This window comes from Talpa europaea, assembly GCF_964194135.1.
Source record: "Talpa europaea genome assembly, chromosome: 9".
NCBI classification, from domain to species: domain Eukaryota; kingdom Metazoa; phylum Chordata; class Mammalia; order Eulipotyphla; family Talpidae; genus Talpa; species Talpa europaea.
In genome coordinates, this window is record NC_140076.1 from 48,672,252 (window position 1) to 48,698,935 (window position 26,684).

At 40.0% G+C, this 26,684-nt stretch overlaps 1 protein-coding gene across 1 annotated transcript in view; it reads right to left on the minus strand.

The window, feature by feature from the left end:
* Positions 1 to 1,486: 1,486 nt before the first annotated feature.
* The window catches only part of ST6GALNAC3 (ST6 N-acetylgalactosaminide alpha-2,6-sialyltransferase 3), a gene marked incomplete at both ends in the record, with an annotated part of 216,944 nt that continues 191,746 nt past the window's right edge, over positions 1,487 to 26,684 (minus strand). Inside the window, 2 exons of the mRNA XM_084243186.1 lie at positions 1,487 to 1,673; positions 3,013 to 3,120. Coding sequence (XP_084099312.1) covers positions 1,487 to 1,673; positions 3,013 to 3,120 — 295 coding nt within the window. The remainder of the gene's footprint in view (positions 1,674 to 3,012; positions 3,121 to 26,684) is intronic.

Consider the following 26,684-nt stretch of genomic DNA (forward strand, 5'->3'; position numbering starts at 1 on the left):
TAATTAAAAGTACCTGTGTTCACAAGGGTGCTAGTCTATGGTCCAGACCATCCTTGTGATACTTTTTGCATAATTCAGATATAATGTATTTGGCACTGAAATCAATTGGTTACAATTATACATAAATGCTATTCTATGAAAATATTAGCAAGAGGAGTAATCTGGAATATATTAGAACAATTAACAAACTACACATCATTGCTGAGGAAATATCAGAAGGTGTAGGCAATAGTCCAATGGAATGGTCTTGGGCATCACATGGGATAATATCTGTGAAAGGACCCCAAATGACAAAGCACTTTGGACATTAAGGTCATTACTGTTGCCAATATGGTATAACAACTGGTACACTATGGGGAAAATAAACCCCAAGAAGGCAAAAACTCTGATTAGATTAAATACAAGGAATCATATCCTCTCCATGTCTAAGAGTTGGCACTTGGCAAAGATAATGTAATGTATGGAGAGACATAATTAGGCCTATAAAATAGAAATTTGAATATACAAATATATATTATGAAGTATGGTAAGTTACAAAGTGATGTAAAAATATGCTTTGCTTTCCCTGTTTCATGATTTTAAAAAGCATGTACGTTTGTGTTGTTGGATGTTGAAGAGTTAGCAAACCCTTTTGGTGATGTTTTAAGAATGTTTTCACAGTATCTGTTATTACAGTGTTGGTATCTTACATGTTACTAGCCTTCTGAAATGTCTTGGGCTCAACATAACTAAACATTAATATAGATCATTCTATTAACATGTTTAGTTACATTGTTTGGGGTAGCGAGAATGGAGTGGTAAGAGTGGAAATTCATCAAGATTTGCTATTTGGCCCATTTTGAATTAAATATATGAGATAATCGAGTAATCCTGATGGGAGGGATATCCAAGATATCTTTGTTGTTAATTGGGTAATGGCCTGAGGCTTTAGCTGGAGAAATTACTGTAGAAAAATGGTCAGGAGGAGAGTCTTACCTGTCCGCAGACTAACTGGGAACTATGGTAAGATACTTGCACCCCGATTGCATTTCTGGGGTCAATGTTTAACAATTAATCATTCTTCAAGATAATAGAGCTGCTTAGGTTTGTGAGCCCCTGGAGTTAATAACCTTGCCGTAGGAGGCCTTATTCCATAGCTTTTGAAAGATCCTTCCTGTTCAAGAATTCTTGGCAGCTATCTTTAAGGATAATCTTTCTGTTTCTTAAGTCACTGCTGCCCAGTTACTGGCCTTCATTTAATTCCAGTTAAATTATAAAGTGCAGTATGTAGTATTGACCCTTCAGAAAGAATATAATGAGCACAACCACCCTCCATGGATCCCAAGTTCAAATTACTGGCAGAGTCACCACCCATATCTGAAAATGTACAGAAACTTGATCATCATTGTTCATGTAATCATCATCACCATCATCATCATCATCCTTAGCATCACAGTTGAAGTATCATAATCATGTCAAGTGGTATGGCAAGGTCAGAAAACCAATATCAAGACACGGTCCAGTTTGGGTGTGTAAATATTATTCTGTGTTTCTTGGCCCAGTTAGCAAACACTTTCTTTTCAGTGATAAACCTATGGCCCCCATATGGGGCATGTTCATGAAGAAAATATTCATCACACTCATCTCTTCCTTGTTCATAGTAATGGTAGGGAACTTTTCTATGCCCTTCTGTCCTAGAAAAGAAAAAAAAAAAGAAGAGGATTGAGATGAAGAATGAAGCATTCATTTAGAAGAATCCATTATGTGCCCAGTAAATGCATTCACTTGCAAACCCATGCATGATTCTTATCCATGGACTCAGTTAAAAGCTATTATATATAAAAGCTTTTAGGAAAATGTATCAGGTCCTTAATACTTTAATAAATCAAACAAAATGTACATATCACACCAATTACATTCAAACATATAAAACAATATAGCTATCCTTTAAAGGAGGAAATAGTATATAATGAAAGCAAACTTTGGATAGCCTGATGCTCCTGTAGAGCTTGAAGAAGGTTTGTGATTTTTCAAGAGTAAAATATTTGATTCAGGGCCACCCCAGTGGCACAGCAGGTTGAGCACAGCGTTTGAAGCTGTCCTCAGCTTCTGCAGTGCGGTTTTGATTCCCAGCCGGCCAGGGAGATACCCACATGGCATGGCAGACCTCTCCTGTTCTGCCTGCTTCTACTCTCAGTAGTGTATTTCAGTAGATCTGCCTGTTCTGCTCCCACTCTGTCTCTGGTGAATCCTCTCACCCTCCCATGCCTCTGGCCTATACCCCAGCTCTTTAATAAATATATAAACCTTAAAAAAATTTTGATTCATCTGTACTCCATTATGCTTATACTTAGGGTAGAAATATTTCATCATGAAAATTATGACTTAGTTACCATTCTGACAATATGATTGAAACACTATGAATTATTTTGTGTCAGTTGTTGGTAGGGAAATATTCTCAATTACCTTGATAAAGCATGGAGGATTTGTTTTATTATCTAATTAGAACCTATTCTACGAGAAAGGTTAATCCATAGTATTGTGGATTAACATACCCATTTTAAATAAGGATCTGGGAGATTACTCACTTATTAGTAAAATGTAATTTTGTTGTCAGTTTCTCTGAGGTTTTAGGACATTTTGTATTTCATGATCAGATATAACCATTGAGCGTTGAGCAGACAACCATCTATCAAGTCATTAGAGGAGCAGAGATGACAAACTTGCTTTGCAAATTAAATAACCACTGAACTTGCTCTGGATTTCCAAGCCACAGTCCCTGATAAGCCACTGATTAAAGGGAAAATGTTTCTTCTGGCATTTGACATTAGATTGTGGTAAATATTTTTCTTTTTATCACCCTTAAAACTCACAACTTGACGCACTGACAATAAAATGTCATGTCAGTAAAGAACCCCAGGAAATAATTGTTGCTTTATCTGTTTCTCAGATTTATGATAGTAAAATGAATTGTGATATTTTGACAACATATCAGAATAGGAGATGCATAAAAATAATTTCCTGTAATCTTACTTGCAGTAGGTGTCATTTATCATCCCATAGACGTGAATGCTGTAACAGGCATCCATGGCCAGAATGAAGGTAAACCACCCCGTGCTGAGATAAGAGCCAGACTGGACTCTGTGGGGGGAAAACCAACAACAACAACAACAACAACAAAAAAAAAAACAGAAAAAATACACAGAGCAATAAAGTGTGGTGAGAAATGACACTTTTGTCAAGAACATAGCACTTGTTATCAGAAAAAAGCATTAAGAAATGACAATCTGTCTAAGTTACACACTTATTTTGAATTATCTCTGAATAATTTATAGGCATGCTCTGATTCTTACTACCTTAAGCCTAGAAGCAATGTTGTATGGAAGAGAAGCCATATGGCAAATATCTGAAGTCAAATAATCCTGCTCCCTTCAGGTGAAAAATAATTTTTTTTGATTTTCTGTAAGACACAAATTAGTGCTATGTATCAGAGGACAGGTTTCCAAAAATTGCTTGGAGCTCTGATGGGAACTGAATGATAATGGTTTTATCTCACTTACCTGGACATATCACTTTCTCCAGAGTTGCTGGGTTTCTAAGTGAAAATTGGATGCCATATAGGTGACTGACTTGGCCTATGGAAACTCCTGAAAAGTTTTCTTTCATTGCTTTCTAGGCATTATGAGACAAGACTTTTCTTCTTACAGACCTATGTTGCCAACCTCTTCAATACTTTTTTATAGTATACCTACTATGAGCCCATCATTGCTGTAGATGGGATACAGCAGTTAACTAAACAACCAAAGCTGTTGTCTTCATGGAGGCTGAGAGTTAGATTTGGAGGTGATTATGTTATAAAGCTTGATTAGTGAAGGCCCTTGATAATAGAAGCAAAGATTTGGGGGGAATATATGGGGAGGATAGTCAGGGAAAGAAGCCATGTGGTTTATGTTGGGAAAGGCAGCCTCATATGTGCCATCCTTTTACCTGTTTCAGCCGCATTAACAATGGGCCTTGAGGCTGTGGCACTTCCTACACAAGTGATCATGGGCTCTTATCACCTGTGCTAGAGGTGCCACCTTGTGTGGGAGTATGTTGCCTTATTTTAGATTTACTGCATGCTCTTTTGGTATGCTTGAGCATGTATGCCTTTTGGCATCTGGTCAACCTTGCTGCTATATCTGTCTCCTGTAAAGAGGGGAATGGGTTCTTTGTTCCGTGGCACAAAAGAGTTTCAATCAGGCCAATGGCCATGCATCAGCTGCTGGAAGGGCCCACCGGCCATGAGGAACTGATGCCTGTTATTAGGGTTATCTTTCTCTGTCTCTTCATGTGAGTGAAATGTTCCATCCAATGCTTGACTGGTGTGTTTTCCTTGATGTGTTTGCCATGATGCAATGAGACAAGGGTCCAGACTTTTACTTCTGGTGATAGGCAACAGATGACACTAGTTCCACTGACTACATGAAAGAAAAGTCTTTCAAGAAGAGGAAACATTAAGGCAAAAATCACAGATATGGAAATATCTGGTATATGTAAGGAGGAGAGGAAAAGCAGTCAATGAAGATGGAGAGTGGCTGTTGTAATAAGGCAGAGTGCTGATTGGAGGAGTCTGGTAAATTCTAAATGGTCCAGGGAGATATTTGAGGAAAAGTTGGGTTTTTATACTTGTCTTTGACAAAGGTGACCCAATCTACCTAAAACAGAAGACTGCCTACCTCCTTAAAACTCTCCCTATAGGGGCATTTGGGTCACCTCAGGTTGTCTGGTGACTATGTAGCACCATTTCTAAAACAGGCTAAGTTTCCCACATTCCATCTAGATTTCATGGCAAGTAAGCACAGCCAGCTCTTCTCCAAAGTGACACTTAGACACTGATAATCCCTATCTGGACACGACCCTCCAGCCAGTCATTGCCCCGCCGATGTCCAATCCTACTGAAGCAGTACTCTAGAACCAAGCCATCAGTGTGCTATATTTAGGAACCCAAATCTTTTGATTCTTTTTTTAAACAGGCACTGCTTAATATCAAATTACTTACAATGGTAAGCATTTCAGGAGGAACAAAAACTCACAGTGGGGTCGAGTAACTATTTTTTAGCCTTTATTTCAGTGACTTTGGATGATGTGCAAAGAGAGACAAAGGCAGTCCACATGTATCTGTCCCCTCTGCTTGCTTGTCATTGAATCTGAAATGCCACAGTGTAAGCAGCCTTCCTGTGTTTCTCCTGGTGTGTCTTTTAAATGGAAAATATTCCAGAAAGAGGATCACGTTGAGTTACATGCACTTTCCTCTGTGATAGGAACAGTAGCAGCAGCATGGGTTAGGAATGGGTGCCAAATGGGTGGGAAGATGTACAGGGAAGTGAAATCCAGTAAAGAGCAACTATGCTTATTACACAACTCAACCTGCAGTCAATCCTGCATTCCTGGGTCTGAGGAGGCACAGCAATGATGGGAACTGCTTAAAGTACCATCTGCTTAAAAAGTCCTTATTTGAAAATTGGGAAAGATCAAAAGAGGCAAGAGTCTTGACAAAAATCTCCCAAACTAAATCTAGAAACTTTGTCTATGCACTGAGATTTTCTGGTTATTCTTCTTACTCAATTGTATACATGATTTTCCTCTCCTTGCATGCTTATCCTACTTTTTTCTAGCTTTCTATCCTATCCTTCTTCAATTAGGCAGACCAAACATTAGGAGATTGATAAAAATTACAGCATTTATTTGTATATGATGAGGAAAAAAAACCAGATCTCACTAGTCACCCATTTATTCATTTTTTTCAACATTTATTGGGATCCTATTATGTGCCACTGACTGTATTAGAAGCTGGAGATGAATATTTTCTTGAAGAGCATGTGGTCAAGTGGGTAAGCCAAGCATGTTAAAACAATTACTCACAGTATAATACAACAAAGCATCAATCCGAGTCAGTACTGAGTGCATACAGAATGGAGAGTGAGGAGACCTGGATTCACATTCTGGCTGTTGTCCAAATATAAGGTTTGGGGCAACTTACTTAACCTTTTTAGTTCATCTTAGTTTCCTAATCTCTATAATGAGATGGTTGAACTAAGTCATGTCAAATGCTTCTTCCAATTTTTAAATCAAATGATCCTGTGATCAACATCAAATCAATCTAATTTAAGTTACAGTCATTCTAAATTATTAGCCTCCATGCATGTTGGATGGAAGCTTAATAAGCACATTAATTAGTTAGATCACATTTAATGTGCACTTATGTGATAGGATGCTACTTGATGTCTGGGTGTATTTTAAAAGGGTATAAAGATTTTACTTTCTAAGGTAGTGGCAATCGCTACTCAACTTTAGGAGGGAGGAGCTCTATATCTTCCTACCTCATACTACTGCTCATGGTACTGGAATGGCTATTTAGGGCCAAGGACACAACTGGACCATCATATTGAAGGCAAAGCTTAATTTTAGTGAGGAAAAAAAATCGAAATTGGGTCAAGGTATTTTTCTTTTTATGCTTTTTTTCCCCTAGGAGTTCAGACCTTCATGGAATTGCTAAATCTCAAGAGTCAAGATAATATAATAACTCCAGACTAAAGAGGGAATTGTATGGCACTCAGTCCCTTACTCTAAAAACAACCCCTCTTGGCTCATTCTGGTCCATTCTAGATAGTCATTTTTGAGAGTTCAACAGGAAGCTCTGAGAACAGAAATCTCAAAGGATAAAGAGAGAACAATTACTGAAGTGGAATGCCTGTCCATCTATTCTTTACCACAGGAAATGAGGGTCAAGAATATTAGGGCTTGGCATCTGGTCAAAGATCTTCCCATCTCACCACCTAATAAGGAAAGATTACCACATTTCTGATCCTTGATTACTTTCAAGCTTAACCTGATTAATTTTCTTTCTGGGTAGACAGATCATAATAACTAGCACAAAAACACTTCCAATGAGCTATGTTGCATTTGATTCAGACTGGGGAGGTTCATATTGCCCAAGTGTCCTGTCCTACAAATAACATTTAATCAGGCTGTTGCTTCTTCTTTTCCTGATGCCTCTAATATATCTGGGATATGAAATCATGTCAGGTTTCCTATCCATGGTTCATACCAGGGCTAACAAAGTGGATTTATTACAGATACATCTCATGACAGGAGGAAAAATATTAGCACAGTAAATGTGAGCCATATTACCCATGCCCACTTCCTTGCAGCCGCCTTGGACTACAATTCCCAGCATGGCATGCTGGGCAGCAGCTGGGAAGGAGGAGTAGACATATATTGGAGGTGGAAAGAAAAGGAGAACAGCTGGAGAGACACTTGAAGGAGACATATGGGAGAGAGATATGGGGAGGTTGCTCCTGGTCCTTAGCAGAAATAGACAGAGACTTGGCAGCCGTTATCTTGACCTTGTGGTAGATTATTTGTGATATTTTGAATTTTAGGTCTTTCCTTCAGTGCCAGCTCACTGGAGACTGCCTAACCCTTTTCTTAAGTTTCACCTTCAGAAGGTACTTTAGACTTGTGACAAGCATTTGGGTCTCAGTCACACCACTTTGGGTTTTGTCTATTTAGCTGGGAATTTGCTCATAAGGGGAATAGATCATTTTCAGAGTTTTATTGGGACTCTGATATTTGAAATCTTTCTTCCCTCTCTCTCTCTTTGTACATCAGTTCTATTAAAGATCTTCTATACCAAGAGTCTGCTTTCTTTGCCTTTGTGAGTACGCATGGGCAGACTTCTTTTAGTGTACCCCTTTACACTTTGCAAGCACTCAGTGCCCCTCAGTTAGAGCCAATGTCCATATAATGATGCCTATGATGTAATAATGACAATTACTAAATTAATTCAAGAATTCATCCATACAAATGTAATGGTGATCTGGGTTCCTAAAGGAATTTACTGATCTGGATGGAACTGGCTCTGGGATTCTTACAGCTGCACCATTTCCAAGTTCTATTGTGCAAACATACTAGAAAGGAGGGAGTATAAATTAAACCCAAGTAGGCCTTTTTGAGAGTCAGTGAAAACAATAACAAAATGACTTGAGTTGATATATAAGAAATTGTTTATGTTTTTTAGCTTGGAGAGTCCTAGTGATAACTACCAGATGCTTTAAAAATTTCTTAAAGGATCTCCTCTGGGACCAAATAATGTCTTGTAATTTATCACTCATGCACATGGCACTAACTATGTACCAGCCAGTCATCAGCCATAACATTTTTTGTGACTTCCACATTTTGGACTCTATAAAAACAATTATTGTAATTTGCAAATCAACAATCAAAATTTTCATAAGAATGATAAGATAATTTAAGCCCCTAATTCAATACAATAAGGAAGCTTAAATTAATGCAGCAGAATAATGAGCCATGCAGGGAAAAATAAAAGCAGGAGTGTTAAGAGGAAACTATCAATCATCTGTTTCCACTGGCCAAGCTTTGCATCCCACTGCTCTTTGGTAATCAAGATACTTACCACTTGGAAACTACTTAAATTTACTTGCTCATCTCTTGGAAAAATGATGCTGTCAACAACTTGATGGAGCACATGCTTGAAGGCATATTATTTAAAATATGATCTTTCATCTAGTTTATTACCAATAAAATATAAGCTACCTTGCTTCTTCAAGTTTACCCCTGCTCCTTGATGTCTAAAGGCCATTACATGTTCACAGGGATTCCTTGTCTGTCAAATTATCCTTTTTTAAAGCAATCTCAATAGTTTCGGCTGTCAGCATGCCTCTTTCACCTGCACCATTGCTTCTGAGCATGCTCTCTCATCTCTTTTCTAGAAACATGCTGTGAAGCATTTTCTCCTATTGTCTGGAATGCTGAAACTTTCTAGGTGAGTGATATTTCCCTTTCGGACAATTCCAGGGGAGGAACTGAGGAAACTGAAGTAGTCACTCTTCAAAAGAAAATGGAATGTATTACAAAATGCTCTGCTAATCATTGAATATTAGTTCAGTGACTTGGGCTTTTGAAATCTATAAGCTCATACTTTAGTGGGAAAAATAAGAGCTCTTTCTCTATATTAGTATTTCTTAGTCTCAGACTTATTGATGAGATAATTATTTGGTGTGTGTGTATGGGGGCGGGGGGGTTGCGGGAAGGTAATTGTCCTGTGCAGTAAGTTCCTTTTCACACTTTTATTGGAGTCACCACTGTTCCAACCTCACCTGTGTTCTCAGAGAATAGATTTCTTAACTTCCTAGTGCCTGCTCTAGGCTTAGAGTGATCTTTCCCAATGTTTTCTACCCTAAAAATCCAGGTTCTCCTTAACTGTAGTGTCTTCTTTGCCTGTTCACTAGCCAAGCATCTTACTCTTTTTGCCTTATTTACAAGTCTGTGGAGTCATTCAGACTCAGCCAGTATTGAGTCTTACCTTTTAACACCACCCTCCAATGGGGGATGTTCAGTGAAGAATGGAAGAAAGTGTCAGGAACACGGACAAGGAATCTAGTAACTTCAGTCTCTGCACTGCCTCCTCTTTATGGAATGGTTCCTTTGGGTGCCTTTGACTCAAACTTTGCAGCCTAAATTCTACTGTTTCTCACTCATTTCTTCTATGAACTGATGAAAACAAGGCCTGGGGCACTCAAAGCTAACATTTCCAAAGCATAAAAATCATTTATCAAAGCCCAAAGGGGATCAAGACCCACCTAATAATGGAGGTTTATTGGATAGCACAATATTGGCAGCAGCTTCTGAAATCTGCTACACTCAGGAGTAAAAAGGGAATTTAAAAAAAGAATTAATCAATATTTCATGTCTTGTTTTAACACTATTGGACCTCGGTTCTTTCATCAATATACTACACTGGCAGGATAAATAAAAATAGCAAAGCAACTTTCCATATACTTTCCCAGGGAGAAGGAATACCTGACAGAATACAGATTATTCAATTAAAAACACTCTTTTTTCCTCCATTTTTTTTTAAAGCACATGGATAATGAAAGAATACATTTAAACAAAGAGACTGGGTAAGAGAAACAGCTGATGATTATCAGTAGCACCTAGGGATTCAATCTAATACTGTGAAGCAGTCTAATGGAAGCAGAACTCAAAGTGTGGAAACAATTTCAGCTGTCCCCAAGTCATATATTTTGGTGTATCATTCGATAGTTGGGAGCTATGGAAATCCTCTGGAGTTGGCTTATTATATTAACACAGTATATTTGTACTATCTATCAATAGGACATGTCCAGAAAATCTTTAGGCAGCAACAACTTTCTGCAAATCAGGCAGCAGAATCCTCGATCTTGGATGGAACCATTTGCAAATAAACACGAATATTTCTAATGTATAAAACCATTGTACTGTGGATAGTGATTCTTAAGAGACTGCACTAAATGAAAGGAATCCACACCTGGAAAATAATGAAAAATGAACCATAGGTAAATGGAGAAGGGAATAAATTTTAGAGAAGGATTCCCTACCATCCTGTTCAGCTAAAGCAAAATGCGTGTTAATCAGTAGGCACTTGGATTGCGAATATAACAAATAGTTTTCCTGCCATAGAATCAACAGGGCTCTCTGACGAGTGATGAATGCAATGAAATTGTACAAAAGGAGGATAATAAGAAATGACGGCATTCTTTTCAAAATGTACATTTAAAAGTAAAATAGTACAGCTCCCAAAGGTATGATTTATGGCTGTTGTAGAAATAGAAGATACTACTCACAAAAATTACTTTGTTCATTCATCTCAAATATTAAAAGGTCATTTTGCTTTTGCCCTTGGACTTTAAAGCCCCTTTGATTGGAAATGTGGATTTCTGGGATTTCAGTCACTTTTTTTACATGAACAATGGAACTTCAGGAATGGCAGGGATGAACGATGGGATCTCTGCGGTTCACTTCATTAAGTCAGCACTGGCCCTAAATCGCTGAGTATTGTGTGAAACATATCCCTTCCAAATTCACATGCTTAAGGTCAAACCTCCAGTGTGATCTTGTTTGGAGATTGGGTCTTTGGGAGGTAATGAACTTTACATGATGTCCCGAGGGTATGGCTCTCCTATTGGGATTGGCTCTGAAAACATCATTAATGTATATTTTTATAATAGATTATTGGGTAGAGACAGTATGCCCTTTTTTTCTTTTTTTTCCTTTTTTAAAGATTTATTTATTTATTTATACAAGCACTGGGGACAGTCAGAAGTGCAGGAGGGTGAGAGAATTCACCAGAGCCAGAGCAGGGAGCAGAGCAGGCAGAAGGACCGAAGTACACTGCTGAGGGGAGCAGCGGGAGGCAGGAGAGGTCTGTGCGCCATGTGGGACCCTCCTCCAGTGGCCAGGGAGCAGCCGGGAATCGAAACAGAGCTGTAGAGGCTGTGGGCAGCTTCACAACCCAGCGCTCAACCGCTGCACCACCGGGGAGGCCCGACAGTGTGCCCTTTTAAGAAAAGGAAGAAACACTAGATTTTCTTATCTTCCCCCATGTGAGAAGGCAACAAGCCAGGAACAAAATTCTCAGAGAAACTGACCATGCTGGCAACCTGTTCACTGACTTTCAGCCTCTGGAACTCTGAGAAAATAAATTTCTGTTGTCTATGGTATTTTCTTATGGCAACCCAAGCAGAGTAGACAATGGGTATTTCTCAAGATCCTGACAAACCTAAATTCCCAACTGTATTTTCCAGGAATATTCTTATTGATCTCTCTTGTCTCATCATGGAGATCATTTATTGCTTCTTAAACACATCTTGTGCCTGTCAGCCTCTTTTTAGTATCTTTACTTGTGTATAAGTTCCTTCTTCCTGAAACAATCTCCTTCCACATCCTATCTGGTTTCTAATCTTATTAAGTTTCATTTCTGCTTACTCTCTTCCTTTTCAAGAAAGATTTGTTGAGTGCACTGTGTGAGGCATTAGAAATACCCAGCTGTCTGTGATCTCAACTCACAGTAAGTGGAGGAGAGAGGCTCCATGACTATTTTCAAAAATAGGACTGGAAGGAGGTAATATCATTGTTATAGGAATGCAGAGGGAGAAAAAGGCACAATTGGGGGAAATTGAAGATGGTAATTCCTTCCCCGATAGGTGGTAAAACTTGAGCTCTGGATTAATGTTAAATAAGAACACCAGGCAGGAAAAGAAGGAGGAGACTCTTTCAGGCAGAGAAATAAACCTGTGCAGTTGTACCGAATTATACAGATAATAGAAATACAGAATAGTTCTGATCTCTCTACTCTGGAATGGCTCTGAAAACATCATTAATGTTTTTTTCCATAATAGATTATGGGGTAGAGACAGTGTGCATAAGTAACACTGATTTATTATTCTTCCTTACATTACATTTTGAAATATAAGAGATAACTTGATGTTCTGGGTAGTCCTTTTTCAGATGATGGAAATGTATGGATCTGGAGAAAAATACTGAGGAAAAATTGGCAAAATTATATTTTTTCTTTCTCATTAAATTCCTCATTAATTCAGAATTGTGAACAAATGTAAACATTATGACTGAATAGAAACAATTTACAAATATGTAGCTAGTAGTGTTAATCTGTGTCATAAATTAAGTTACAAGTTATGAGCAAACTCATTTAACCTCCACTGACCACCAAACAGGCTTCCTCAATACACAGTTGGAAGTTCTCAACCTCTTCTACTAAAAAGGTAAATAGCTCTCATATAAACAATATACTAAATTATTATTTTTTTATTCATGGAAATGAAGACTCATACCATTGCTGCTTTTAAGATATGAAACCTTTGAAACATCTTTTAGGTCTGGAAATGCTATTGAGCTCAATGGCCTCTAAAACTACATCTCTTCTACCTAAGTGAAGCTTCTGGGAGAAGGGAAGGAAGGGGCTATGTATCCTGATATTCACTCCATGCTAAGTAATTCTGTTGCCTTCCTTGGATCTCTGTTTTTCCTAATGAGGCCATATCTTTTGAAGACATGAGGTGTTATGGATGCCTGTGTGGCTTCTTGTTTCAGACTATTAAAAATACCCAGAAGCCCTTGTCTCAATGACCCTAGATTTTCTTTCAACCTTCCTGTGCTGGGTGGTATTATTCATTCCCTTCTTGAATGTGGCTTGCTTGTGGGAACAGTAACTTTCCTGCCTCACTGTCCTTGGGCTTGGCCAAAAGAACTGCTTTGACTGATGTAACCTAAGTAGAACTAAAAATTGCTATACTTCCCAGTAGAGATTTTCAGAAGCACCACATAGTTCCCATTTCTTATACTTCTTTCCTCCCTCTTCCCTCTCTCATTTCTTATACTTCTCCCCTTCCCTTACCCCTAAATAGGGATTAGTTCTTCAGCTGGATCTTGGGATGAGAAAACTCATATAACAGACATGAGCCCCAAATTGGATCCAAGTTCAGTTAACTCAGCAGAATAATAGCTGACTATAGATCTATGAATAGGAAAGAAATATTCTTAAATACCATTGAGTTTCAGGGTTCTTTGTTATTTATCAAAGAGCTGACTAAATTTTTGGATTAATAATAACAATTAACTGCTATAAATATGAAACACATTTATGTTCCAGACATTGTGCCAAGAGTCATGCATAGGCATCTCAATTAATCTCATGACAACTTCACCCCATAAGGAATTTCAATATCCCCTTCATACAAATGAAGTTTCAGAGAGGTATTAAGTAGTTGTCCAAGGACAGTCTGGTACCAGAGAAGTCTGTTTCTTAACTAAGTTATTTTTTCTTATTGTCCCCAGTGTCGCCCAAGGCACCACAGCTGACAGTGCAGCCATCCAACGACCTTGACTCTTCTGGTTCTACTGCTAATGCTCCAGGAAATCCTGAATATGTTACTTTGGGCTCCATTTTATTGATGACCAAAAGAGAGGACTGGTCCAAGAAGTTTGGGGTCCCTACAGGTTTTGTATTTGTAGTTATGTTAGTGTGAGGCCAATGGGTAACCCAGGTACCTCAAACACTAAATGGTGCACCTTCTATGTACACAAAGGCAAAGGAACCATACTCTTAGTGTGAAAGACATTTACAAATCAAGATAATGTCTCTTTCTAAGGACAGGCTCTGCATATCTTTCCCACTATCTCTTACAAGTCTCTCCACCACACATCTCCTTCAAGTTCCTGGGTGCAAGTTGAAACTGGAAAAACAAGAAAGTAGAAAAGCAGAAGACAAGCCTGCCTGTCTTCTGTGTTATATAGATCACTCAGTTCTGCACCTAGTATCCAGGAGCTCCCCCACTTAGGAAGTTCAGTTCATGGCATACTGGTGCTTATAATCTAAGATGGATGTTTGTCATTGGGAGGCAAAATGGTGCCCTTTCAATGTTTTTGCCAATTCCATGGAGAATCATCTGTAGCAGATAGACAAAACAGTCCATGCTGGAGAGATTATACATATACAGCTGTTTTTTTAGGACAGGGTTATTATCAGTGCTTTATTTATTTTTAAAGATTTTTTTTATTTATGCATACAAGAGCTGGGGTACAGGCCAGAGATGTGAGGGGTGAGAGGATTCACTAGAGACAGATTGGGGAACAGAACAGGCAGACTAACTGAAATACACTGCTGAGGGGAGCAGCGGGCAAGACAGGAGAGGTCTGCTGCGCCATATGGGTCAGCTCCTTGGCCAGCCGGGTGTCTAACTCCTGCTGCAGAGGCTGCAGGTTGCTTCATAGTGTGGTGCTTAACCCCTCGCGCCACCAGGGAGGCCCTCTATCAGCACTTCATAGATTTGTTTTCAACTTCAGAATTCAAAATATTTATCTAGAATTTCAACCATGGTTATGTACAAATGATAGCTTATGTCAAAAGTGTATATGCATCAACTTCAATTATTTTATTTTTAATTTTACTTTTTGTGTTCCTTTTTGCATCAGTTTTAAAGTAAAGATCAGGTTCCTGGGTCCACTTCATTCCCCAGGCATGGCCTCGATCTAGATAGGTTCTATAAACTTTTAATAAATTCTCCTCTTTGGATGATGTCAGCTGGAGATGATGTCTGCTCCTTGCAAACAAAGATTTGAAATTGGTCTGACTGACTTCTAATATCCTTTCTAACAAAATGAATCTACTAAATACTCTAGGTATAATTAGGGGCTTTATTTCTAACTAATTCTTAACTTATTAACAATCACCATTTGATCTGATCCTACTTTTATACTTAGGCTTAAAAAAGTTCCTTCTTTCTAACTTACCCTTCAACTTATCTTAAATCATGCCCTTCCTAAATTGATGTGATTTTCAATATTCTGAATGCTAATCACCTTTCTCTACCTAAGGCATGCTAGCTGCTAACCTGATAAAGGTAATTAATGGAAGGTTTGGCTTTTTCTTCTAATTCATTTATCAGCCATTCTCCCTGCTTATACTTTCCTTAAGACAAAAGAAGAAAAAATAAATAAAAAGGAAAGATTGTAATCAAGTAGGAGTATATCTAAGTAGATAAAAGAACTTTTCCTGCCACTTTACCCTTTTAGAAGAGAAATGAAATGATTCACTCTCCCTTCACTTTTTTTTTTTTTTAAGATTTTCTTTCCTTTTTTTTTTTAAGATTTATTTATTTATACATACAAGCACTGGGTACAGTCAGAAGAGCAGGAGGGTGAGAGAATTCACCAGAGCCAGAGCGGGGAGCAGAGCAGGCAGAAGGACCGAGGGACACTGCTGAGGGGAGCAGCAGGCGGCAGGAGAGGTCTGCGCGCCATGTGGCACCCTCGCCCAGTGGCCGGGGATCGAACCAGCACTGCAGAAGCTGCGGGCAGCTTCGCAACCCAGCGCTCAACCGCTGTGCCACTGGGGAGGCCCTCCCTTCACTTAAAAAAAAAAAAAAATTATACAAGCACTGGGTACAGTCAGAAGCGCAGAAGGGTGAGAGAATTCACCAGAGCGGGGAACAGAACAGACAGACTGACAAAATACACTTCTGAGGGGAGCAGCAGGCGCCACAGGAGAGGTCTAGTTGAGCCATGTGGGACCCTCGCCAGTGCCCAGGGATCGAGCCGGTGCTGCAGAGGCTGCGGGCAGCTTTGCAGCCCAGCGTTTAACCACTGCGCCACCAGGGGAGGCCCCTCTCCCTTCACTTTTTCACTTAACTGGAACGTGAGTGTAGGGGCAGGAATGGGCACTGAACAGGTTTTCTGATCCAGCAGACAGGGTAAAGGGGGAGAGAGTCCTGGAGCCCTCGGTGGCTTTTGCAGGCTTTTATTGGTATTTACCAGGTACATGGCAGGTAGGGGTCCTGGGGGGCTGTGAGGCTGGCAGGCCTCCCGAGCCCCCAGCAAGTCTTCATTCTATCTGGGCTTTCCCGTGTTTTCTCGTGGCTTCTTTTCTCTGCTTCTGCTTCTTCTCGTCTGCTGGCGTCCCCGTGACACCGCCCTTAAAAGCCCAGTCTTAGCCCAGGTGACTCCCATCTACCTATGCCCACACCCTATTCCACGTGCCCGCCATCAGGCATGCATTCAGGACCACAGGGTTCCGTCATCTATTCTAATGGCAGGAAGGCAGAAAAGCCTGATACTTTTACCTTACCCTACAGGGAGTTCAGCTAAGCTTTTCCTGTGGAAATAGGTCTGGCACAAAATCAGACATAAGTTTGCCCCTGATGTGAATGCTTTCTGAGTCCCTGTATTTCTTTGAAAATGAAAATTTATATTTAAGAATAACTTTAAAACAACTACAAGTTCTAACAAGGATTTAAGATAGAGATTTGAGGTGGTTTCACTCCACTGAAGGAGACTGGGCATTCAGCTTATTGCTAAGTTCTTCAGTACCACTGGGATCAGGATCATCATTAAACCAGCCTCAGCCAGAGCCCCAGCCAGGAGGTTCACATAAAAGTGAAATTTCAAAAAACACAAAGCAGCTCTGACCTTCTTCTGGCTAAGAAAGACTAATTTTGCTGCCACTTTCTTCCTAGTATTGCTTTTCTGACTGAGTTACATGGCTCAATAAGTCCTGAAATAAATTATTTTGAGGGGGAACATTTATTTTTAATAGGAAAGCTATGCTGTACCCCTATTTCCCCCACCTATTAAAATTGTTTTTATCTGGTTCACTAAGGGAGAATAATTCAATTAGAAAAGGTCAGAAGCAACAACTGACATATGGGCCAGCAGGCACTGAGAATTTTAGCCCCTAACCTAAAGAAGGAAGCTTTATTTGTCATTTTTCCAATAGGCTGACATTCACTGACTACCTTATACACAATATCTTTGCCAAATAATAGGCTGTTATGAGTGTATCAAAGCAGACACTGATCTGGTTCTTCTACCACAGCACCAGTAAATTCCTAAAAGGGAGTCTGACACCTGAAGTCAAAAGATGGTGATGGAATCTTCCCTGAAACAAAACTATTAATAGCTCTTAAATAAACTGCTTGCTAAAGAAGAATGTTATTCCAATTTAATTTTGCCCAGGAATTTCCATCCTAAAAATCTCATCCCTATTCTTGAGATGGGATAGGGTTTGAGAGGAGAAAATTCTTCCTTTGATGCTTGACCAAACTTTCCAATTAAACTAGTGTAGAGGCAGGAATGGCCACTGAGCAGGTTTTCTGATCCAGCAGGCTGGGTAAAGGAGGAATTCTGGAGCCCTTAGTGGCTTTTCAGGCTCTTATTGGGATTTACCAGGCACATGGTAGGCAGGAGTGCTGGGGGGCCTGGGAGGCTGGCAGGCCTCCCAGCCCCCAGCAAGTCCTCACTCTATCTGGGCTCTCTGGCCTTCTCTGATGGCCTTGTTCTCGTGGTTCTTCTGCTTCTGCTTCTGCTCTCTCAGCTTCTCTGCTTCTGCTGGCATCCCTGTGACGCCACCCTTAAAAGCCCTGTCTTAGCCCAGGTGAATCCCATCTACCTATGTCCACACCCTATTCCAGGTGCCCACCATGAGGCATGCATTCAGGACCGCAGTGTTCTGCCATCTATCCTCATGGCGGGAGGGCAGAAAAGCCTGATACTTTTTACCTTACCCTACAACTATCTTCCTCCTTTAGTAAAGGGAAGACTTTCTTTCACGGAGTTGGTATCTTCTCCTCAGTATTGTACAGCTCAGTAAGAAATCTATGGCAAAGGACCTGTGTGTTTGTGCTGTGCATGGTGTTAAAAAAGAAAGAAACGGGTTTAAAATGTAGTTTTTCATGCTGCACCCACCAAGACCAAATACCTAACCTAACTGCAGTTTCAGCTGCTCCCCAAAGTGGAATTCTAAACTAATCAATCTGGAGTCTTCTGGTCAGCACTAGTGAGGTAATCGGCATGATAAGACCCCCCTGCCTTCCTCTGAGTGAGGTGACTTTGCCTGAAATAACCTTCTTTCTCTTTTGCTGATAACCTTGTTCCACTCTTTCTGACTATAAAAAACCTTCCATTCTGTGCAACTTCTTGCAAGGTTTTCCTGCTTGCTAGATGGGAAGCTGCCCCATTCATGAATCTTTAATAAAGCCAATCAGATCTCTAAATTTATTCACATGAATTTTGTTTTTTTAACATTTCCCTCTTGTGAACTAGACAAAGGGAAATAGGGAGGGATGCTGACACTGGGTTCTTACCAGCTCCCTCCCCATCAATGCAGCACCAGTGTTTCTGGAGCTGAATATCCCAGACTCCTCCACCATGCCAGATTTCTGAAAAAACTTTTATCATCATTGAAGTGTAAGAGCCAAGTCACAGCACTTTACTCCTGTGGCTTCCCTAAGGAAGACAGCTGGGGAGCTTGGAAGAAAGTCCTAAGTCTAGAACCAAAAGGCAGAGCAGGCCATCAGGGTAGATGTTAAAAGACAGATTTTGTGGGTGGTTGAGTGGGGCCTCCTGCTTCTGCAAGGATTCCCCCCTACCCCAATACTCTAAGGTCTCCCCCACCAGCAGGGCCTCCAGCTTCTGATCTCAGAGCTTTGGCAGGTAGCAAGTTCCCACTTTCTTGAGAGACCTTGCAGTGGCCATCTTGACCTTGTGATGGACTCAGCTTGGGGGTACATTTTGAAATTTAGTTCTCTTCCTCTCCCAACCCTTTGAGCCCTGTACACCTGTAGCTTGTGTTTCCTGCTGGGCGGCTGCCTTGAATTCATTCTCCTGGTGCTCTGTTCTTGGACTTTGGCTTTTTCACTTTGAGCCCTACCTGTTTGAACTTTTTGTCCAGGAGATGGTAGATTTCAGGAGTGTGATCTGGAATCTGTGTTTTGAAATCCATCTCTTCCCTATTCCTCTTCTTCCTCTCTCTATTCCCTGAGAGCATCTCATTTATAAAAATCTTTGTGCATACTAGAGTTTGGTTACTTTGATTTTATGTATACTGGTGGGCATGAATCCTTAGAAGAGACTGTCAGAGTACCACTTAATAAGGTTAAAAACTAAGCCCCCACTCCTTGCCCAATATACACATTTGGGAGACTTAAATGGATAAGGGGAGTGGAAGGGTCTGGCCTAGAACTGGCCTATTGAGGTGATATTCTGGATCATGAGTCAGGACATGTCCAAGACCAGAATCTCAGCCAATCACTGATGCCAGAGTATCAAAGGACCCTTGACATCTCGCCCAACGCAGCTGACCTCTCCTGTCTCTCCCACTGCTTCCATCAGCAGTATTTCAATAAATCTGCCTTTTCTGCTGTGCACTCTGTCTCTGGTGTATATTTTCACCCCTATACCTCCAGCCTACACCCCAATTCTTCCTCCAAACACAGATAACTTGGGGTTTTCCCATGTTAATAGTTTAATAGTTTGGGGTCCCTGAGGACCTTTTGCATTTCCCCAAAAGCCATAGCCCAAAATCTCTTCAAAATTGTGAGTGCTTAACCCCATTCCTTTCCTCAGAGGCTTCTTAGTCATTAGTGCCACTATACCCAGACCCCCCACCCCTACCCCCTAGAGCCCTGGCCTCTAATACCCGGTTACAGTCCTGATACCAGTCTCCTTGGATGCTTTGTTTCCTGCCCCATTACCTACCACTGCTACTGATGATGGATTCCAATTTTATGGTCCTGGTGAGTCTAGTCTGGGTATTGGTACTTATTAAAAATAAAAAAAAACCCCTCTTTTAGATGATTATAGTGTGATGTGTGCAGAGTTGAAAATCACTGCTATACATGGCAGTTAGGTTTGAGGATTTCTATTAGAAGTTGAGATCCACTTTATTATGAATTAAATTAGCTTTTAAGGATTAGCTTGAGTCTCTAGCCACTATATTTAAATTTATTTCCCTAGGAAAATGTGTCCCAATTTATGAGCAGCTGATTTGCAAACTGACTGGAAACATGTTAAGTAAGGGATACTGGTCAGCAAAGGTGTCCCATTTTAGTGAACTATGTCTGGCACATAGTAGGCACTCACTTTGTCCAATTAGGTGAATAATTTTTGGAATTCAGGCTGTTCCCAAGTAGGGAATTGACAACATTTTCTCCCAAGGAATTTTAAATAGTTTGCCAATATTTTCCTCATTGATGATGTAGTAGGAAGGTCTACTGAAAGGTCTAAGGATATAAGATGTGAACTGAAATTAAAGTTTCAATGATAGTTAGACAAGGAATTTATCAGATAGTCAAGTGAGGATCAAACCTGGGAAGCAAGGGGACAGACTGTACTCTGGAGCTATTCCAACAACCCCAAGTTTGAGTTACAATTTCCATACTTGTTATGGAGTAGCATATGTGCTTAAAAGATAGGAATATTGAGTCACTGATGTTAAAAATGTAATTATTCTGGAAAGGGGGGGGTTCTCTGGCATTTGTCTATAGGTTTAGATCTCTTAATTCCTAAGTTATTTTGACCTAAAGAAATGTTGATGCTCTCCATGCATAGAAGAGGGCAAATGCTGGGATTTCAAATCACTTTGCTGATATCTAAAGAATGCACTGTGGCCTAGGAGCCTTCTGCTTATCTAGCTCCTGGGTTATTAGTGAGGGGTGAAAAGGTGGGTTTACCCACAGGTACCAGATTCCTGCATGGCTGCTTCACAGAACAGACCATCACTTGTTATGAATCCAAGACTATGCAGATAGCTTTGTTTGTTTGCTTACTACAATGGGGTGGGGGTTGGGGTGTCCCTAAACTGTTACAATATATTCACATCTACAGGTCTGGAATACAACCCAAATCACCACTCAAAATTTGATAAGCCTCACATGTACCCTAAGTAACATTTATCTCTGGAATCAAATTTCCTCCCTAGCATGACTGAGATATTAATGACATAGAACAAATGTAAATTTAAAGGTTACTAATGTGACTAGCTACATACACACACACACAAACACACACACACATGAAACAAAATGATTACCACAATAAGGTTAGCTAGCATCTCCACCCCTTCACATAATTAGAATTATGTATGTGTAGTGGTAACATTTATTTATTTTTTTTAAAGATTAATTAATTAATTAATTAATTTATTTATTTATACAAGCACTGGGTACAGTCAGAAGCGCGGGAAGGTGAGAGAATTCACCAGAGCCAGAGCGGGGAGCAGAGCAGGCAGAGGGACCGAAGTACACTGCTGAGGGGAGCAGCGGGCGGCAGGAGAGGTCTGCGCACCATGTGGGACCCTCCTCCGGTGGCCGGGGAGCAGCCGGGGATCGAACCGTCACCGCAGAGGCCGCGGGCAGCCTCGCAACCCAGCGCTCAACCGCTGCGCCACCGGGGAGGCCCCTGTAGTGGTAACATTTAAGATCTACTCTCTAAAATACTTTCAAGTGTATAGTACATACTGTAAATTATAGTCACTAGGCTGTATATTAAATCCCCAGATCATATTTATCTTATAGCTCAGACATAATCAGGTTTGAATTCCTTTTGAGTCTGCAGACCTATAGAGTTCAGCCAGAATTCTAATTTTCACTATCAGGATTGAAAAAAACATGCTCTGGATTTTTTTATAAATAATGAATTATGGCAAAAGGCTAGTCACACACAGTCTACCACAGAGAATGAACAGAGGTAGGCTGCAAAAGGTGGGAAGGTATTTATTTTCTGTAACTTATTGGACCCACAGTAGATATATATAACCATCAAGAGGCACGTTCACTGTTAAATTCCTGAAATCATGGGGTAAAATATCAAGTTAGCTAAATTAATTTCAATCTCTTGAATTTTCACTGCAAAGCAAACTTTTAGAAATTTAAGTGTCACTTGTACCTTCCTGAAAATGTACAGCACATACTTAATGGAATGTCATGGCAACTGAGGTCTTAGGTCATCCCACAGATATCGACAGGACTCTTTCCTCCCTGCTTTTGGTTGCCACCATGTGCCTCTCTTGCTGCTATGATCTCCAGTTTCATAATCAAAAAAGGCCAATGGTAATATTTGCATATTGGTCTCCCTACAAAAGTTTTTAGTCTTCCTGTAAGCACAGAGTTCTTTTGATTCAGTCTTAGAAGTGCCATTTTATTTATGAGAAGGCTACTTTCCCATTTTTAAATGGCTTTGGACCTGCCACTTCTTTGAGCAACCTTGACTACATGAGCGATTGTCATTCACCTTGGGTTGGGCTTAAATAACCACCTGCCATGACAGGCATGCTTTTGTATAATAGAGCTATTGTATTCAAGATGATACCCTGAAATACCGAGAAGACTTTCTAAAACCCAAGTATGCAAATTGCAAACCCAAGCTTCTGATTTGCACATTGTAAGAGAAGAAAAATAAGTGTTCATCATAGATGGCTTTGGCTCCTGAATTATTTAATGAATTGGTTTGGGGATGGTGACACCATCGCTCTCCAGGTTAATGCAGGTTGCCTTTGGCTTGGCCCTCTTTCTCCTCTTGCATGCCCCATTAGCTGAGCTGAGTCAGCTGTCCCTTCATGGTGTTCCTCACATGTATTTCTTCGTCTCCCACTGCTACTTTAAAATCCTGGGTAACAAAGGGCCTTGGATGTAGGCCTCAGATTAGTACATCCACCCACTGTGGAACACCTCTGAAATGTAGCTTCATCTTTAACAGAAGGGAATGAGGTATTGGATGAACAGGTGGTAGCACTGGACAGGAATCCAATTCCAGGGAGTCACATCAACACCATAATATCCCTTCACAATCTTGGCATTTTCTTTAAAAATCACAAAAAGAAGAAGTGGGAAGGGGTAAATAAATTTTTTTTAAAGGAAAACACTCAAGCATTGCTATGGGAGAATGATTTGTTTTCCTATCGTCCTAACCAATAATTTTCTAAAGTCACAGGTGACTTTATTGTGGAAAGTTTCTATGTATTTCCTGGTGAGGTATTGGAACTGAAAAAGTGCAAGCTGGGTTAGACACAAAATCAATATTCTTTGATTCAGTTTCAGCTCTTCACTGTGGCACTTTCCCCCCATCATCTCTTTCAAGAAAGCAACACAACAGGAAAGTCAGATTTTTTTTTCTCTAATCAAGAGTAAGGAATGATTTTTAGCTTTGTGATAATCAAAGAGCTTCAAAGAACTCAGTGTTGGTTAAAATATCACAGCCACTCAAATCCTGATTTCATGTTGCAACATATCACTGAATCGTCTTTTGATTACTATTATTTTTCCCCTTTGTGCACAGCTACAGAAGTTGCAATATTTAATAAGTATATTAAACATAGGTCTAGCACTATTAAATGAAAGGACCTTTCCATGGATGAATGGTTGAATTAGTTTCTCCCAACAATTTATCTAGATAAACATGTTTTCTTTGAAGAGAATGGGCGAGCACGGAGAGGAGGGAACCACTTTTCTCTTGATAGCCATAATTTTTCTCTAACACACCTTTCCTTTTTCGGGGGTGTGTGAGGGAACTGATCACAGCACAGAGAATAACTCAGTAGTATGCAATCTTAGCAGTTACTTTTTGTCTTGAAAGAAATACACCCAGGATTTATTTCAAGAATTGCATCAGATGCAATTTGCATTTTAGACAAAGGTACATTATTTTTTTTAAAGATTTATTTATTTATTTATACAAGCACTGGGTACAGGCCAGATGTGCGGGAGGGTGAGAGAGAATTCACCAGAGCCAGAGTGGGGAACAGAACAGACAGACTGATGAAATACACTGCTGAGGGGAGCAGCGGGCGGCAAGAGAGGTCTGCGCACCATGTGGGACCCTCACCCGGTGGCCAGGGATTGAACCAGTGCTGCAGAGGCTGCGGGCAGCTTTGCAACCCAGCGCTCAACCACTGCACCACCAGGGAGGCCCAAGGTACATTATTTTTATTCTTAGGCTACCAAGCATATGAACACACAAATAGAAAAACCCATAACTTAATAGCTTATTTAGAAAAATCCTCTCCAGTATTAAGTTCCTTTAATATGGTGAAATATTTGAGACCATTATCACATCCTGAGTGTACTGTGATAAAGATGCTGAAAGTTTAAGTTTCAGTGCTAAGATATGCACTAACTAAAGGAGGATAGAAAATAAATATTTAGCCACTAGGGCAGTATTTTATATCTACAGATAGCCCCCATCTTATGATGATTTGACTTAACTATGATTCAACTTAGAATTCTTTTACTTTAATGGTGTGAAAGCAATATGACTTCAGCAGAAACAGAACTTACAAGTTTGAATTTTGATCTTTCTTTTTTTTTCCTAGGCTTGTGATAGATGGTGGGAAACTCTCTTGTGATGCTGTGCAGTGGCCATGAGCTGCTGTTCCCATTCAGCCATATGGTCATGAGGGTGAATTACTAATACTCTATAGTGTACTGTGTTGTCAGTGGTTTTTAACTATGAGATTTTCAGCTTATGGTGGGTTATCAGCAAGTAACCCCATCACAAGTTGAGGAAGATCTGTATAATAAAAAAAAACAAACTTTGGATTCATTTCTCTCCATTTCATTAATTACCCCTTTTTTTGAAGCACATCACTTGTATAAAAATGGGAAGATAACACATATGAGCTTGCTTATTCTACAAATACCACTTACACAGCGAGGTGCTTGCTATGATACTGGCACTGCACAGCTAAGGTATTTTCCTTTTAATGTTGAGCAATCCCAGATCAGAAAGGATCTGTCTGTGTTTTTAAGCCTGGGTCTGTGAAAGATATGCAATGCATTTTTTTAAGATTTATTTATTTTTATATGAGAACTGGGGTTCAGGCCAGATGTGCGGGAGGGTGAGAGGATTCACCAGAGACAGAGCGGGGAACAGAACAGGCAGACTGATGAAATACACTGCTGAGGGGAGCAGCAGGTGAGACAGGAGAGGTCTGCCCCGCCATGTGGGATTCTCGCCGGCCAGCCGGGATCAAACTGGCACTGCAGAGGCTGCGGACAGCTTCACAGTGCGGCGCTCAACCACCTGCGCCACCAGGGAGGCCCCATTTTGTTTATAGTAATATGTCACCTCTCTGAATAAAGTGTTCTGTGGCTTTGTCTCAAAAGTGACCCTAACACCGCATTTCTCCCCTTACCAATGATAAATATGCAACTTTGTCCCACACTGCTTCAAAGAATGTGATTTAGAAAGGACTGAAATTTTTGGGACTCTAGACCCCAATATTTGCCCAGCTTTGTTGCCTCCCTCCCTCTGGACCTAATTAATGTCACCTCACATCATTCCCAGCCCCAGGGAAATATATTCCTGGAGAAGTTTGATTCTCCTGTCTGAGAATCTATCCTTTTCTGCTCCTCTGACCTGACTTTGATGCTCTCCTGTTCTGGGCTGAACTGGAGTGACAAGAGCAAGGAGTTATGGCTTCTAAGCAGAGTAGGTTGTCTGAACTGTTAACCCTCTGGAGCAAAGAGCAATCATGTTTACTCATAGGAAAAAAATGGAGACACTTGAAGCCTCATCAGTAAAGAAAATAGAACAGGGGATTCAATTACAAGCTCACTGACAACCAGCTAGCACTGTGTTTGCCTGTCTCTCTTTTGACTATTTTATAGAAAGCATTTCATACTAAGAAAATAAAGTTCTACGTTAATTCCCATGCTGCTTGAATTGCTGCAGAGCCCAGAACAATATGGAGCATTTCACAATTCATATTACCCAGTTTACGTCACACTAACACCAAAACCCAGGAAAGACCCAAAAGGGAGTAGGGATAAAAAAGACAGTACAACGGCTTTTATAATTAGAGACTTAAAATTCCTCAATTTAAATCCAACCAAATGATCTTAGCACTGCATTAAATGGCCATACTCTGTAGCCAAACAGGTTCTATTCCAGGAGTACAAGGATGATTTAATAGAAGGAAAGCTATTATATTAATGTGGCACTTCTCAAGTGTGTTAGATTGAACTCTAAGTCAATGGGGTGCTAATGGGTATTATATAAGGGAAGGGGAGCAGGTAATGTTGGAACATGGTGGGTTTCATTCATCAAATTCATTAAACTCAGTTAAAGTTAACTGCTTTTCTTGACTATCAGATTTGTCAGTGTCTTCACATGACAATGAGCCAATGAATCTCCAAGAAGGGAATATGATACACAGTGTTTTTGTTTCTCCAAGTTATTTTACCAGACAACAATAGCCCCTTTCCTACTCAATTTTTTTTCATAGAAAATTTTTTTCCACGGTGGAAAAAAGTGTTTTCAGGGAAACATTTCTGATATAGCTTATATTAATTTATTGTATCAGTCATTCAAAGAAGAAACGCCATATAATTTTTTCAACAAATGCCAGATAATTTGATAAAATTCAATATTTAATCCAAACAAAATTACTTTAATCACGACAGAAGGGATATCTTCCTAACCCTGCAAGGAAGGGATATCTTCCTAACACTACTCTTAAGGACCAGCATTATAAGCAAAGGTAAAATGTTAAAAGTTAGTGTCATCAATATCTGGACCAAGAAAAATGTGTAGCT